The sequence below is a fragment of the Taudactylus pleione genome, unplaced genomic scaffold (genome assembly GCF_031769625.1).
Source record: "Taudactylus pleione unplaced genomic scaffold, aTauple2 ptg000256l, whole genome shotgun sequence".
NCBI lineage: Eukaryota > Metazoa > Chordata > Amphibia > Anura > Myobatrachidae > Taudactylus > Taudactylus pleione.
The window spans coordinates 25,622,501-25,640,148 of record NW_028284658.1 but is presented as its reverse complement, the minus strand read 5'-3'; the positions used below and the strand labels follow the sequence as shown (position 1 = coordinate 25,640,148).

The 17,648-nt window shown below is 43.6% G+C and overlaps 1 protein-coding gene across 1 annotated transcript in view; it reads right to left on the bottom strand.

Moving 5' to 3' along the window:
* The window catches only part of CCR10 (C-C motif chemokine receptor 10), a 46,932-nt gene that overhangs the window by 11,812 nt on the left and 17,472 nt on the right, over positions 1-17,648 (bottom strand). Inside the window, exon 2 of the mRNA XM_088480858.1 lies at positions 645-742. Within this exon, the coding sequence (XP_088336984.1) occupies positions 645-742 (98 nt within the window). The remainder of the gene's footprint in view (positions 1-644; positions 743-17,648) is intronic.

Sequence of the window (17,648 nt, the reverse complement as noted above, 5' to 3'; positions counted from 1 at the left end):
TGAGGAAAGCAATACGGCCTCGTCACAGGGAAAGACTACGTGCAGTCTTAAAGCGATGTTGAACAGCAACTTCCGGTTGCAGGAGTCGGACCTAAATATCCCATGGCAGCTGGTCATTGGATCATGAAAACAGCTGGGAGACTGGAAGGGCTGCCATTGGAGGAGACTGATCAGGTGAGATGAACCAACAAGGCTGGGTCCATGCCTGCTAACACAGGAGTCAGGACGCATGCATGAAAGTCATAACCCACCACAGCCACTAGCGTCTGAACGCCTCCGAGCCTAAAGACACCAGTTCAGCGGTGAGTAAAGGCCGATCCCAGGCCGGATCCTGACAGCACACTTATTTAAAATATAACTTTATTGTATCATTTAAAATGGCGACAAAAGTGAAATATTGTGAGAAAATTTTGTAGTGAACGATGTGCAAAATAAAAAAATGTGTTAAGAATAAAATTCGGCTATGTCACTTTATTGCTTTTCTTTCTATCCTTAGTGTATGTATAGGTGTTCATGTAACAATTCAAATTTTCTTACTGACTTTCAAAGCCCTAAATGACCAGGGCCCAAGGAACCTGAAGCAGCTTCTGATCCCTTACTGTCCACTCGATTACTGCGATCTGTTGATGGACTATTAACATTACCTAGAATTTCCCGGAATTCGTCTGGGGGTCGAGCTTTCAGCTTTGTGGCTCCCACTACATGGAACCCGCTTCCCCGTACAGTTCGAGAGGCCTCCACTCTAAAGATCTTCAAAAATAGACTCAAGACTCACCTGTTCACCCAAGCATTTTACTAATGTCCCTTGTAAAGCTTGTTTTGTATTTTGTGCTGTATAGGCAAATGTAAAGCACTTTGAGTCCTTTAGGAGAAAAGTGCTATTTTATACCCCTTTTACTCCGGAGCTAAAACCCGGGTTATTGCAGGGTTAACCCGAGCAGCTCCCTGGTGTAAAAGGGGAGAGGGTTGGATCGCCGGGTCGAGTGACCCGGCAATCCAACCCAGGTAAACAGCAGGGTTTAACACGGGCGTAGAATCAGGGCGCTGATTTAGGTCCTAAGTACCAGTGAACGATAGTAGTTCTAGGAAAGGGGTTGTTACAGGTGAAGTACTAGTCAAGTTGGTTCCGCAGGCTCAGGACCACAGTAGGTACTCATAACAGTGATTTAGATCAGTTTAGTTCAGAGAGGGCCATTAACATTGCTGCTGAAGATCACTTTATCAGGGATCTGATGAAGAATATTTTAGACAGAGCAGTTTATGTTTTCAGTGAAATATTCAGCAAATGTTTCATTTCTCATGCTCAAATTTTTCTCGAACTAAAGTTTCTCCAACATGGCCTTCCTGCTCTCTGACCACAATCACCTTTCCATCAACCTTACCTATGCTTCCGCCTGGAAAAATGGTCTGACATGGGGGATCATTATAGGTAGCCCCAAATTGGCCTGCAAAAGGTATTTGGGGTTTTTAAATGGCTGCGTCAGGTGCTTTTATGCGTCTTTAAAGAAGTGGTGAAGAATAGCATTTACCGTAATTTTTTTTGGAAAACAACTAGTCCCCTCAAATTTGGGGTACATGAAAATGGGTGACTATTTTGAAGTCCCTAAAGTGAACTTTAATAATTCTTAAAAAATCCATCCGGCTGTAACCACCCACATTCTAGAAAATGCCTGCCACATACTTGGGACCCCCCCCCCAAAGTCGATTTCGCTAGTTTAGAAGTTTGTCCCCCAATATTTTTTTTTCACCCCCAGAACGAAACCACTGTTTTTGGGGTGTCATATTGAACTCTTTTAAAAAAAAGTTGACACACATTACTTTTAGGGGACATTCTGCACCCCAAAGCCCCAATTCTGCATTTTTTTAGCCACCTATTCAGTGGTGAAATGTTATCCCCGGTTTTTGACAACGACTTTTCGCACCTGCGAAAAGTCTTTGACATTGAATATGGGGATAAGTGAAAATGCCGAAAATGATGTCATCGGTGATAAATTATCGCCAATAACCTGTTTTTGCAGCCTAATTGAATTCGGTCCTAAGTGTTATGCAGTCAGCATGACATACACATGTCAGAAAGCAGCATATGGTGTTTGAAACTCCAGCTTGGATGGACCTTTGGTCCCACCAGGTACAGATTAAAGTATTGCAATTAAATTATAAATAGTAGGAATTATGCGTGCACCATGTACATGTGTACAACATGCGTACATTTGTTTTTCACATATAGCATTCCCCATTGACAGTGAGGCGGGATGAATGGCATGATTTTTATCTTGGTTAACACTTAGGCCGGACGCTCTGAATCAGGGCCATTAAATTTGGAGCGGCCTTTTGGACGCTCGCATAGCTGTGGGTTACCCGCTATCCGGGTCTCGCGCATGCGCACTGGGCCACCATCGACCCACTTGCAAGCGCATAGCGCTCGTGAGCGGGTCTGAATCAGACCTTGAGGCCAAAGTGCCCCTTACAAATTGATGCATGGGGTGCTCTCTCACCAGCTAGACCAGGGCCAGTGCTGCATATTGTGGGGTTGGTCTCATGTTGCAGTGTCCGTGAGTATTTTTCTGGTAATGCTTCTGCGACTTTATGCAAATACTGCTACAAGCCCCTCCCTGATGTACAAGCGTGCGTCTGCATGTGCAATGGCTGAGACACCCACTTTGAACGTCATTGGACACAACTGTCGATAGCACTATCAAAACATGCACCAGCCCTATGCTAGGTGCAGATTCTTTTGTATGGCCTCCAATGTGAGGCATTATGCATCTGAATTCACAACCACTGTCAGTGACACACCTGCAACACTCCTAAAACACGCCCATATGACGGACCATCTCCGTGCATCCACATAGACACCTCTCAGTCACCTCCCAGAAATGCCCAAGACATTTCTGATACCGTGCATATCAATCGCAACTGTGACACTGAGAGTACGGAGTATGGGCGCATGCACAGTGGGACTTAGATGCGCAGTAAAAATAATCGCCCAACTGCATCCAACATCAACATTGCCAGCGACCCAGAATCAGGCCCTATATGTTTACAGAGATTATTTTACATTCTAACAATATTTGATTGTGTTACAGTACATAATATTATATATATATTTTTTTATATATATATATATTTTGTTATAAAGATGGGTGCACACTAAACGATGTGTGTACCCAGAAATCCAACGGCCGACCTCCCCTCACCGATGGCTGACATATCGGGCGGCTGGTACACATTAGATGATTCAGTGCCGCATCCAGCTGCATAGGTTTGTCAGCCGTATCGTCAGGTTGAGCTGCATGTAGGGCCGACTTGATGACGTGGCTGATGACCCCACGGGAGCACGCACCGCCCGACATAGTGGGTACACACTGCATGATTTGAACGATTTGTTTTTCCGATATGTCGGAATCGGTCAAATTGTTCAAAATATCGCTGTGTGTACCCATCTTAAGAATGCAAAAAATAATAATATTCTTTACTGTTTATCAAATGTGACAGATTGAGAATAGGGTGATGTGACATTAATAAGACCTGTTCTTGTGACTTTATTTCTGTAAACCGAGAAATCAGGTCTTTCAAGCACCCTAAATAAAACCAATATATGAATAAAACACAATTAAATCTCAATGTAGAAGAACATATGCGCATATGTGGTAGAATTTTTTTAAAAAAACATCAGCTGACAAACCCACAATAAAGTATAAAAAAGTAATCGGTCGGTAAAAAGAAGTCCACAATAACATTTGGACAGTCAGACACAGTCAGAGAGTCTCAGGTAGACAGTAAGTTAATAACAATTTAGTGAAATAACAATGTATCCGATTACCACTACAAAAGTTGATAAATATTCAAAATATGTTTGAAAACCAACTAAAAGCAGGAGCTGAATTGATCTTATATACTTGAGACTGAAAAGAAGGTTCTAACACCGACTTTGATGGTGGAAGTTTGGATGTGTGAAAACTTCCAGTATATGTAGTGTACCTGATAGTAAGCCGGTGTTTTGTTCCATAACTACGATTACACTAGTGATTGTCACTTTGCAGCGGTGTCAGAACGTAGTCCCCATTCAAAAATATGGAGACTGCGATCTGCCGTATTAATTAGCACTCTGCCAGAAATTTCTGTGAAATCTCCTGCATTAGGCTTTTAGCACGATCCAACAATTCATTTAATTTTGCAGAAACTGCAAAAAGCTTGATTAATAGAATTCCCTACAACACATCATAGGGTTAATATTCATCAGCAGCCAATTAACCTGCCAGTATGTGCGGGAGGAAACCAGAGCATCTGGAGGAAACCCACATAGACACAGAAAGAAGCCTATATGGCCCTGGTCAGAATTGAAATCATGACCCCAGCAATATGAAGCAGAAATGTCACCGTGTGGTTTTTTTTTACAGTATCAAAATATATGAAAAATTGTTATGTCAAAGAGCTATAAGCAAAAACAACACAGCCACATGTGATTCAATGCAGAGATTATTCTAGTGACCACTGTAGTATACCAAGAGCATATTAATGACTGTTAAACAATAGAGATCATTCTTGTGACCACTTTACAATACAGGGAGCATTTTAGTGACTGCTGTACAGAGGGCCTGATTCAGAGCCGGACGCTCTGGCAGAGCGCTCTCTCTGAATCAGGGCCGTCCTTCTTAATTTTTAGAGTGGCCTACTGACCGCTCGTATAGCTGTGGGTGACCACCCACAGCTATAGCGAGCGGCCAGGAAGATGGTCGCGATGGTCAAGACCATCGCGACCATCGGGCTTGCGACGAGACCCTTGTGGTAGGGTCTCATTGCCGCAAGCCCTGGAGTGCTTTCGGCTCTATCAGAGCCGAGAGCACTCCCACTGACATCACTTGTGATGTCAGTGGGGCCGGCCCCAGACGGTAGGCGTCCCCATGGGACCGCCTCCATCAGGACAGCCACGCCCCCGGCACGCCCACCAAAGAGGGCGTGCTGTCACTCACCATCGACAGCACGCCCCCTTTGGTACGTGACCCGGAGCGACGACTTGCCCGTCGCTATCCGGGTCTCGCGCATGCACATGACGGAGCGGGCTCCATTGTGTGCATGCGCACTGGGCCAACATCGACCCGCTTGCGAGTGCTCAGTGCTCGCAAGCGGGTCTGAATCAGGCCCAGAGAACATAAAATAGGTGAAACTCTAGATATTGCTATATAAAACAAATAGCATCTTAGTTATGACTCCTACATTTGATGTTGGCTGTTGGCAGCGCATAGCACATGAAGTACGTCACTTGCCGTGCGCTAGCTTGGTGGGTATATAAGGTGTGCGATAGGCCATCTGCACACATATCACTCGTTGCTGTCATGGGTAAAAGCGGCGATTTATCTGAGTTGCAAAAAGGGATGGTTGGCTTTTGGGCGAAGGGTGGCAGTATTTCTGAAACAGCGCAGTGAACTGTTCGCGTGTTTCTGTGGTGAAGGTGTATCATCACTGGAGAACTGGAGAAATGGCACCATTGCGAATAACCGACATGGAAAGTGCGGAGCACGACTTGCCATTGATGTGAGAGGTGAACATTGGCTACGAAGGTGCGTGAGGGCCGACTGACACGCTACAGTGGAGCAGCTCACCAGCAAAATTAACCTGGGGGCCACCAGATGTTTGTCTTAAATGACAGTTCAGCGAACCCTGCTGCGTATGGGGCTTCAAAGCAAACGGGTGATCACTGCACCTATGTTAACAAAGGTGCATTGGTGGAAAAGGTTTCAATTTTCACGCCTGTATAGGATTTGGACCTCCGCTGATTGGTGAAGGGCTGCTTTCTCCAATGAGTCACATTTTCTGCTTCATCAAACGGATGGACGTTGGCGTGTCAGACGAGAAACATCGGAGAACAAACACCCTGCAACCATTGCTCGAAGATCACAAGCTGGTGGTGGCAGCTTTATGGTCTAGGGAATGTTTTCATGGCATTCTCTGGGCCCACTCATCAATGTGGAAGGCACACTCAACCGATTTGGTTATGAATCCATCTTTGCAGAGCACGTACACCCATACATGCTGATTGTCTTCCCTGAGGCGAATGGGATCTTCCAGCAAGACAATGCAACATGTCACACGGCTAGAAATGTCCGACAGTGGTTGGACGAGCATGACCAAGACTTCCATGTAAGTCCCTGGCCCCTAATTTCCCCTGACTTGAACCCAATTGAGCATCTGTGGGATCACCTTGATCATTGTGTTCGCTCTATAGATGCTCCACCACGCACCCTCCAGCAGCCGTGCGATGCACTGCCGTCAGCATAGCTCCAGATACCTGTGCCAACCTACCAGCATCTTATTGAGTCACTTCCAGCCCGTCTAGCTGCTGTCCATGCTGCACACAACGGTTACTCTGGCTATTAGCTGGTGATCATAATAATGTGACTCGACTGTGTACAATAGAGAGAACATCTCTAAGAGGCCTATTCATTAAGATCATCATTAGGAGCCTGATGTAGCTGCCGCATAGTCAACAAACTCTGAAAACTGAGAGTCGGAATAGAGCTGACACAAGTCGATGAGATGGATTAGCGCCGATGCAAGTGGGGGTCTCTATATGATGTTACTGATACTGCAGTATTCTCATAAAGATGCAGTCGCAGCCCAGGCAACAGCCACAACCGCATCCACCTCTTAATCAGGCCCTCAGTATGCAAATGAGCAAACTCTAACTGAGCCCCATAATTGCTGGCTTCAAGCAACAATGCATTGAGGAACCCACCTACAGTACAGTATATGGTACTTGTTGTGGCAGGTCATAATAAGGAGGTGGATATCCAAAAAATAAAGTACCCTGTTTAAAGGAGCAGACTGGTTATTCTTCTTATAACAATTGTACATCTTGTCATTCAATTGAAATTTGCTGTACCATAAATGTGCTTTTCCATATAAAGTAGACCCAGAAGTTACCCTAATAAAAATAACTGTCAGACAACGTATCTGGCACAATCACTACCCTTTGAAGTTAATTTAATAGTCTTGTTGCACAACATTGAATCTCAAATTTCTTACTGCCCTCAGAAAACCACAAAGCCTATATGGCTATAGGGCGGCTGCCACCTTATTTCCATAGGGGCTGTGTCTCTTCAAGTTTCTGATGTGGGGCTCTCATATATGTGATTGATTCATTTCCATCCTACAATAAGACTATAGGTAGTTGCAGTTGTGTATTATATATTATACAGTGACGTATGTAAGTGTGAAGATATATAAATCACTGTATTGTACATTTAATGAACTTCCAGGTTTAAAATGATTAAATATAGTCTCCACCATTATGGCACACTTGGAATTGTAGATCTAAAGCAATCACTAAAAGTTTGTCCCCCTTGTTCAATTAATAAAATTGCACCCACAGCACATAGATATATATATATATATATATATATATATATATATATACACACACACACACACACACAAGTAAATTATGCCACCAATAACAATTTCTTTATTTTGTCAAGTGGGCACTATCTGTTCTTTTATTATTCATAGGTGCACAATATATTTTTAACATATACCTTTTTTAACATATACCGGGGGATAATATTATTGCGTTAACAAGGGGAGCAACACTGTTTGAACATTTTAGTCCTGATATCCACTCTACAGGAGTACCAGAAGGAGCCCAAAGCTACATAGCATTGGGTTGGCATTTGGGGCTGAGAATAACATCCCAATGGTAAGTAGGCTGCGCTATAATGTAGTGTAGGTGGTAAAACTGGGCGTTTTCCAGCAAATCTATTAGGCAGTTTACCCTAAGCTGTATGCTGTGTAGTGGTTTTAAAATCACCACACATTGCCAGGCTGAAACACACTGATCATGTATGGTGAAAAAAAAACCCTTGCAGTCATGTAATGAGTGTATACTAAGGACCTGCAGTGATATACATTATAACGGTTTGTAGTCTTGTATGAAATCTCCGCACAAAAATGTACAAATATACACAGTCAGTTAGCTGACTGAAAAATTGAGGTCAAAACTGAAAACAAAAGAGATCAGAAAAATGTGATACCCTCCTGATATTAAAGTAATACAGAAAGCTAGTATGACAGTCACGGTTTTGAAACTGCAAAGTTGTAAATCACTGAGTCAATTTTTTTTTTGTTTTGATACAATGGGTTTTTTTTTAGCTTTTTTTGACAAAGTTTTTGTTATATAATTTTTCCTATAAACTAAAATGATGCTTATTTGGTAAATTTTCAACCTGCAGTGTTTATTTTATTTTATGCATTTTCTATTTCCTGCTCCTATAGTTTAGATTAGACAAGCTGTATAGGCTGAAATAAATCATTTGCATTAGTTCTTACCTGCTCGTATAGCTGGTTAGGTCCCATTGTGAAGGATGAAAGTGAGATGTAGAGTTTGACAGTCTTCCTCAAGCTGTCAGTTAGCAATACCCATGTTTCTACAAACCTTCTTCATTTTATACAGCCTATACCCATAGGAAATGGCTTATGATGATGCAGACATACAACCTCAACAGCTTTGTGTTGTACTTCTACGAGATTTAGTCCATCCTCTTTCTTATCATAAACAGAATTACTGCACTGTGCACAGTCTCTATCAGTTCAAAGTTTCAAACACCACTAAGAGAGAGAGAGAGACAGAGAGAGAGAGAGAGAGAGAGAGAGAGAGAGAGAGAGAGAGAGAGAGAGAGACAGAGAGAGAGAGAGAGAGAGACAGAGAGAGAGAGAGATGTAGAAATTATTAGTAATGACTATTTAAAACTGATAGGGAGTTGAGTTAAATGTTTAATATTAACCTTAGAAGGCATACAGTATGGACTTAGAAGATTGTGGCTAGCATCTACAGTACTTTGCCAGATAATCATTCAGCAATTCTTCTTATAATTGATCCCCAAGGCTTGTTACACTATTTTGCGATCATCCTCTGGTTTTATATCCAGTTTTACACAGGGTCAGACTGGACCAAATGGGGGTCCAGGGGAAATCTCTGGTGGGCTCCACTACCTTTGGGGCCCACCGGGGATTTTTATATATATATATATATATATATATATATATATATATATATAAATGCTGGATGGCACTCCGGATATCACATGTCTTGATAAAAGAGGGCCAACCTCTGAAACGTTGACAACCCACAGAAGTGGTGTGATTATTTTATTTTTACTCCGGAGTGCCAATGAGCATTTTTCTATACATTTACTGCCTGTGCAGCAGGACAGGCACCCGGGCTGCTGTTTTCATTTGGTTTGAGTGCCGGACACCTGGACTGTGAGTTTTTTATATATATATATATATATATATATAAAAAAATATCTATATACACATATATATAAGACACTGGCCCTCATTCAGAGCCGCTCGTTAGCGGCAGTACGCTCGTTCCGAGCGATGTTCGCACATCTGCGCATGCGTACGGTTTTTAGTACGCATGCGCGAACCAGTCAGTGCGGCCGAAAATCGTTTGTACGCTATATAGCGAGTGCCTGCTATTTTGAGTGACAGAATGAGGCGTATGTGGGTGGTAACAGGGGAAGGTGCTTGAAAACGGGGGAGTGGAATTCGAACGCAGGCGTGCTTAAAGGTCAAAACGGGCGTTTTAAGGGTGTGCATAATTAATCCAGCAGCGTCATTGACCACGTCACTTGGTTTTTTTAAACTCAGAACTGCTCGCAAAATAGCGGTTGAAAAAACCAACCACAAGAATAGCGAGCAGTTCATACGCTGTACGATGTACTCGATTAATCTAATAAATAGCGGACATGACGTATGGTGCGAGCGGCCAGGGGGCGTTTTTATAAAATAAACGAGCGTATGTTTTATTCGCTCGTTCAGACTTAGAGGTGTGAACAGACTGCAATGTGCGAACGGATCATTTGAATAGCCACCCCTTGTTTTTGAACGAACGACCGCAAATAGCGAACGGCTCTGAATGAGGGCCACTGTTCAATATATTTATTTGAAAACCAGCCTCTGAGTGCCGCTGTCTCATTGTTCTACTTCAAATTCACCTATTGCTGAGGGCACCGGAGCCAGTTGTCCACAGGAGGAGTGCCGGACCGCAAAGATTTTTTGCATATATATATATATATATATATATATATATATATATAAAATTATATATCCTCTACAGTGATGTGTTTTCGTGTGAAGATATAAAGGATTGTATTGTACATTTCATGAACTTCCAGGTTTACAATGACTAAATAGAGTCTCCATATTTGCAGTTGTAGATCTAAGGCAGGATTGGTTACAGGACGCCGTCGCTCGGGATCCCGGTGGTTAGAATTCAGATGCCGGCATCCCAACAGGGTTAGTATACTGACAACTGTCGGGTAAGTATCCTATCCCCTACCACTAATCCTCTCTCCCCGCACCCTAAACCTAACCTCCACCACTAGTGTCTAAACCTAACCTCACCCCCTAGTACCTAGCCCTAGCCCTTACCTAATATTGCCTAAGCCTAACCAGCCCCCCAACCCCACTACTTACGGTCAGGATGCCAGTGACGGGATTCTGACTGGTGTCGGGATGCCGGTGCCGGGATACTGACTGGTGTCGGTGCTTCCGGTGCCAGCATTCTGAGCACCGGTATCACGCACACCGGTATTTCAACTGCATCCCCTAAAGCATACTTACCCACATTTGAAAACAAATTTCAGGGAGATCAGTGAAGGTTAATGAATGCAACACAGTCATGGGTCATAACTAATATAAAATCCATGGCATCCATTTAAGTTAGAAGCATCTACCAATCTACATTTAGCAGGTCTTAAGCCTGCAGTCAATCAAGTTAGCATTTGCAAAAGATGTTCCTGAAAGTGAGGATTTTAGCTTCAGAGCACTTTTATATAATTTTTTTGTGAGTGATAAGTTAGTTACTGATTAAGTGGGTTCATTATTTGATTAATTGCAGCAATAGAAATACAGGAAGCCTTTTGTAATGTAATAATGTTGTAGTGTGGTTTTACAATAGTTCTCCAATTGTTTCTCTCATATGAAAAAGTTTCATGCTCATATGTATTAATTATTGGAAAAAATGACAATGACTATGTTTGCCAGGTGAACATTGTGTGTGCTTACCACAGTGCCAGTGGATCCAGTAGAAGATGCACACAAAGTCTTCAGCCGTGAACCATACAGTTTAGACGCCATCCAGCGCAATCCGCAAACTCTGTCCACTTCTTAGTTAGGTGTGGCTGCCGCAGTAGCCATATTGCCGCAGTGACCAGCTTCTTTAACTACTCCATCTGCTTACATCACACATCATAACATAATGTAGGCTTGCCAGTGCACCCGCCATTCCCCTTGTTTCCATACCTGTGCATGCGCAGTCTGGCAATGCAATGGGCACAGTGTATATATATTAGTAACAACGCTACCAAAAATGACCTTTTTATTTTGTCAAGTGGGCACTTTCTATTATTTTATTATAGGCAATGTCTAGATGTTAGACAGTCAATAGGTAGACAGGGATAAAAGTCATACACACTAAAGTTAGACATGTAAAAAGATCGACAGGTACAAAAGGTCGACAAGGTCAATAGTTCGACACGAAAATGGTCGACAATTTATTTTTATTTTTTTAGGGTTAGGGTTAGGCACTTACTGAAGGGTTAGGATTAGGCACTTACCCAGACGATTGGGGTTAGGCACCAGGAGGGAGGGTTAGACACCAAGGGGAGGGTTAGGGTGACGATTAGGGCTAAAAAACAAGCAAAGAAACTGTCGACCAGTTTTGTGTCGACCATTTTCATGTCGAACTTTTGACCCTGTTGACCTTTTGTACCTGTCGACCTTTTTAGATGTCTAACTTTAGTGTGTCTGACTTTTATCCCTGTCTAACTATTGACTGTCTAACATCTGGTGTCTATCTAATTACTGTCTATTTCTTATACCACACCCGTTTGGACATTTTAGTCCTGATATCCACTGCACATGAGTACCAGAAGGAGCCCACCTCTACTTAACATTGGGTTGGCATCTGGGGCTGAAAAAACCGTCCCAATGATAAGTAGACTGCGCTAGAATGTAATATAGATGTTAAAACTGGATGTTTTCCAACAAATTTTATTAGGCAGTTTGCCTGTTTGCCCTAAGCTGTATGCAGTGTATTGGTTTTTGGACAGGCTGAAACACACTGATCATGTATGGTTAGTGCTATTTTTCAGCAGGAACAAGCAGGAGCTCAGTTCCTGAACCTCTCATTAACGTAATGTCCTGGGCCAAAATGCATTTTCCATAAGATAAGTTTGATTTTAAAGGCACTTTTGAGTGAATTCTTCTCTAAATACTCTAGATTTGATTTTCTATAGCTCCACCCCTATAGGCTCCACCCACAGTTCCTGAACCTACTTTTCCAGAAAAATAGCCCTGTGTATGGGGATTTGTAAAGTATAAATAACTCTTGCAGTCATGCAATGAGTGTATACTAAGAACCTGCAGTGATATACAGTACAATGTAAATCAGTATAAGGGTTTGTAGTATTGTATGAAATCTCTGCACAAAAATGTACAAGTATAGACAGTCAACTGTAGAAAATTGAGGTCAATACTGAAACAAAAGAAATCAGAAAAAATGACATCCTCCTGATATTATAGTAATACAGAAAGCTAGTATGACAGTCAAGGTTTTGAAACTGTGCAAAGTTGTAAATCACTGAGTCACTACTTTTTGTGTTTTGATACAATGGTTTACAAAGTTTTCGTATATATAATTTCTCCTATAAACTAAAATTATGGTTATTTGGAAAATATCACGCTGCAAAGTTTATTTTATTTATACAGTTTCTGTTTCCTGCTCCTATTGTTCAGATTAGACAAACTGTATAAACTGAAATAAATCATTTGCATTAGTTCTTACTAGGGGTGTGCACCGGCCACTTTTCGTGTTTTGTGTTTTGGATCTGGATCTTTCTTCGTGTTTTGGATCTGGATTGGTTTTGCCAAAACCACCCTTTCCGGGTTTTGGTTTTGGATCTGTATTTTTTTTGGAAAAAAGCATAAAAACATCTAAAATCACCGAATTTTTTTTTTGTGTTCTTACGCTATTATTAACCTCAATAACATTCATTTCGACTCATTTCCAGTCTATTCTGAACACCTCACAATATTGTTTTTAGGCCAAAAGGTTGCACCGAGGTAGCTGGATGACTATGCTAAGCGACACAAGTGGGCGGCACAAACACGTGGCCCATCTAGGAGTGGTACTGCAGTGGCAGACAGGATGGCAGTTTTAAAAACTAGGACCCAAAGAGTACATAATGCAAAGAAAAAAAAAAGAGCTGCAAGATGGAATTGACTATTGGGCCCTCCCACCCACCCTTATGTTTTAAAAACAGGACATGCACACCTTAACAAACCAATCATTTCAGCGCCAGGGTCTGCCACATGACTGTGGCTGAAATGATTGGTTCATTTGGACCCCACAAAACAAAATGGCAATTAATCTGTCCCTGCACAAACTGGCTCTACAGAGGCAGGATGTCATCCTCATCCACCGATTCCTCACCCTCTTCAGTGTTGTATACATCCTCATCCTCACAGAGTATTAATTCGTCCCTGCTGGAATTCACCACCACAGGTCTCTCTGTACTTTTTGGAGGCTGGTCTTCCCGGAAGAATTTGATAATTAATTTTAATGAACATCATCTTCTCCACATTTTGTGGAAGCAACCTCCTACGCCTTTCGCTGACAAGGTTCCCGGCTGCACTAAAAACTCTTTCGGAGTACACACTGGAGGGGGCAACTTAGATAAAATAGAGCCAGTTTGTACAGGGGCCTCCAAATTTCCTCTTTTTCCTGGCAGTACAGGTACGGACTGTCTGACATGCCTACTTGGATGCTGTTACCGATGTCATCCTCCACCATTCTTTCAATGGTGACAGCATCATATGCAGTGACAGTAGACATGTCAGAAATTGTTGGCAGGTCCTTCAGTTCAGACCAGATGTCCAAACTTGGTCCTGCCTGCCCTGCATCACCACCAGCGGGTTGGTTAGGATATCTGAGTTGTTTTCTGGCAGCCCCAGTTGCTGGAGAAAATGAAGGAGCTGTTGCTGTGTTACGTTCCGCTTCAGCTGACAGTGTTTTCCCCAGCGGGTCTTTGCACCTCTGCAGGCTTGTGTCCGCCGGAAAGAGAGACACCACGTAGGCTTTAAACCTAGGATCGAGCATAGTGGCCAAAATGTAGTGGTCTGATTTCAACAGATTGACCACCCTCCAATCCTGGCAAAGCAAATGAAGGGCTTCATCCACAAGTCCCACATACTGAGCGGAATCGCTCCGTCTTAGCTCCTCCTTCACTTTCTCCAGCTGCTTCTGCAAAAGTCTGATGAGGGAAATGACCTGACTCAAGCTGGCAGTGTGTGAACTGACTTCATGTGTGGAAAGTTCGAAGGGCTGGAGAACCTTGCACAACATAGAAATCATTCTCCACTGTGCTTGAGTCAGGTGCATACCCCTTCCTTTGCCTATGTCATAGGTGGATGTATAGGCTTGAATGGCCTTTTGCCGCTCCTCCATCCTCTGAAGCATATAGGGTTGAGTTCCACCGCATTACAACCTCTTGCTTCAGGTGATGGCAGGGCAGGTTCAAGAGTGTTTGCTGGTGCTCCAGTGTTCGGCATGCAGTCACTGAACGGCGAAAGTGGCCCAAAATTTTTCATGTGACCCAAAGCGTCTCCTGCATGCCCCTGTCGTTTTTCAAAAATTATGCACTACCAAATTTATTGTGTGAGCAAAACATGGGACGTAATTTGCCCAGATCTATTGCCCGCACAATATTGGTGGCGTTGTCAGATATCACAAATCCCCAGGAGAGTCTAAGTGGGGTAAGCCATTGGGCAATGATTTCCCTCAGTTTCTCCAAGAGGTTGTCGGCAGTGTGCCTCTTACTGAAACTGGTGATACACAGCGTAGCTCGCCTTGGAACGAGCTGGCATTTCTGAGATGCTGCTACTTGTGACGCTGCTGTTGTTGCTGCATAAGGTGATACATCTACCCAATGGGCTGTCACAGTCATATAGTTCTTAGTCTGCCCTGTTCCACTTGTCCACATGTCTGTGGTTAAGTGGACATTGGGTACAACCGCATTTTTTAGGACACTGAGGACACTTTTTCTGATGTTTCTGTACATTCTCGGTATCGCCTGCCTAGTGAAGTGGAATCTAGACGGGATTTGGTACCGGGGACACACTACCTCCATCAATTGTCTAAATCCCACTGCACTAATGGCGGATACTGGATGCACGTCTAACACCAACATAGCTGTCAAGGCCTCAGTTATCTGCTTTGCAACAGGATGACTGATGTCGTACTTCATCCTTCTTGCTGAGGACTGCTTAGTAAAAGAAGTAGTGGTGTTCCAACTTCCTCTCTGGGATGATGAACGACTCCCAGCAGCAGCAGTAGGCGTAGCAATGCAGGATCCTCCGGAGGAATCCCGGATAGGAGAGGAGTCAGTCATGCCAATGACATGGCCTGCAGGACTACTTCCGATCCTGATTGAGGGCGGAAGTTGATGAGGAGGGAGTTGACGGTGTGGTTTGCAGGTGCTTGGATACAACAGGACAAAGGGATTTAGGTATCCCTGGACTGCTTACGGTCTTAGCCACAGTTTCTGAACTTGACAGTAACTTTTTATGAATGCGCTGCAGGTGACATACAGTATAAGGGAGGATGTTCCTAGGTAGTTAACATCCTTACCCCTACTTAATACACTGCCCAGGCATGAGGATTGGCTTTTTCATCCCACGAACAACAACTGTCTCCCCCGGTGCCTGATTTAAACAAACCACATCACCATCAGAATCATCCTGGTCAACTTCCTCCTCAGCCCCAGCTACTCCAATATCCTCATCCTGTTGCACTTCAACAGTGACATCTTCAATTTCAAGATCAGCAATTGGACTGTGGGTGCTCCTTCCAGCACTTGCAGAGGGTGTGCAAATGGTGGAAAGAGCCACCTTTTCCTGTCCAGTGCTGGGAAGGTCAGGCATCGCAACCACAGCCACACTTGGACTCTCCTTGGGGATTTGTGATATCTTCTTAGAACGCACATTTCTTTGCTGTGCTTTTGCCAGCTTAAATCTTTTCATTTTTCTAGCAGGAGGAGGAAGGCTTCCATCTTCATGTGAAGCTGAACCACTAGTAATTAACATAGGCCAGGGCCTTAGCCGTTCCTTGCCACTCCGTGTTGTAAATGGCATACTGGCAAGTTTACGTTTCTCCTCAGACGATTTAAATTTATTTTTTGGGGTAATTTTACTGAACTGAGGCTTTTGGACTTTACATACCCTCCATTATGACATTGGGCATCGGCCTTGGCAGATGACGTTGATAGCATTTCATCATCTAGGTAATGACTAGTAGCAGCAGCTTCAGCACTAGGAGGAAGTGGTTCTTGAACTTTCCCTATTTTGTCCTCCAAATTGTTATCCTCCATTATTTTTATGGAGTGCATTATTTTTATGGAGTGAATAACCCCTGTAAAAATGAATTTGATGAAGGGCAGCTTACACCACACAGGACAGCCCCTGTAAAAATAATTTTGATGAAGGGCAGCGTACAACCCACAGGACAGCCCCTGTAAAAATGATTTTGATGAAGGGCAGTGTACAACCCCTGTAAAAATTAGGTTGCTGGAGGGCAGCGTACAACCCACAGGACAGCCCCTGTAAAAATAATTTTGATGAAGGGCAGCGTACAACCCACAGGACAGCCCCTGTAAAAATGATTTTGATGAAGGGCAGCGTACAACCCACAGGACAGCCCCTGTAAAAATAATTTTGATGAAGGGCAGCGTACAACCCACAGGACAGCCCCTGTAAAAATGATTTTGATGAAGGGCAGCGTACAACCCACAGGACAAACCCCTGTAAAAATTAGTTTGCTGGAGGGCAGCGTACAACCCACAGGACAGCCCCTGTAAAAATTATTTTGATGAAGGGCAGCGTACAACCCACAGGACAACCCCTGTAAAAATTAGTTTGCTGGAGGGCAGCGTACAACCCACAGGACAGCCCCTGTAAAATTTATTTGATGAAGGGCAGCTTACACCACACAGGACAGCCACTGTAAAAATAATTTTGATGAAGGGCAGCGTACAACCCACAGGACAGCCCCTGACACTGCCTTAGTAGACTCCGGGTACTAGAGTGTGCCCGGAGTCTACTGCTCATGCATAGAATGAGGGAAAAATGGCCGCGGTGGCCATTTTCCGGTGTTCTGTGCATGCGCAGTAGACTCTGGGCACTAGAGTGTGGCCGGAGTCTACTGCGTATGCGCAGAACACCGGAAAAATTACCACGGTGGCCATTTTTACAGTGTTCTGAGCAGCGCTGACACCCAACGCGAGACCACGGACAGGTAAGTTTAAAATAATATGGGTGCAGTGTATGCGGTGCACACACTGCACCCATTATAGATACGCCACTGCAGCCTATATGGACAGGACAACAGCCAGCCCCTATATGGACAAGGACAACAGTAGCCAGCCAACTCCTATGTATATGGACAACAGTAGCCAGCCAGCCAGCCACTATGGTCAGCGTCAGCAACAGCTCCCAGCTCCATCCCTCTTCACAATAGCCAGCCAGCAGTACTTTATTATTTATAATAAGTAACACACAACACTGAGTGACAACAGTAGCCAACAGAC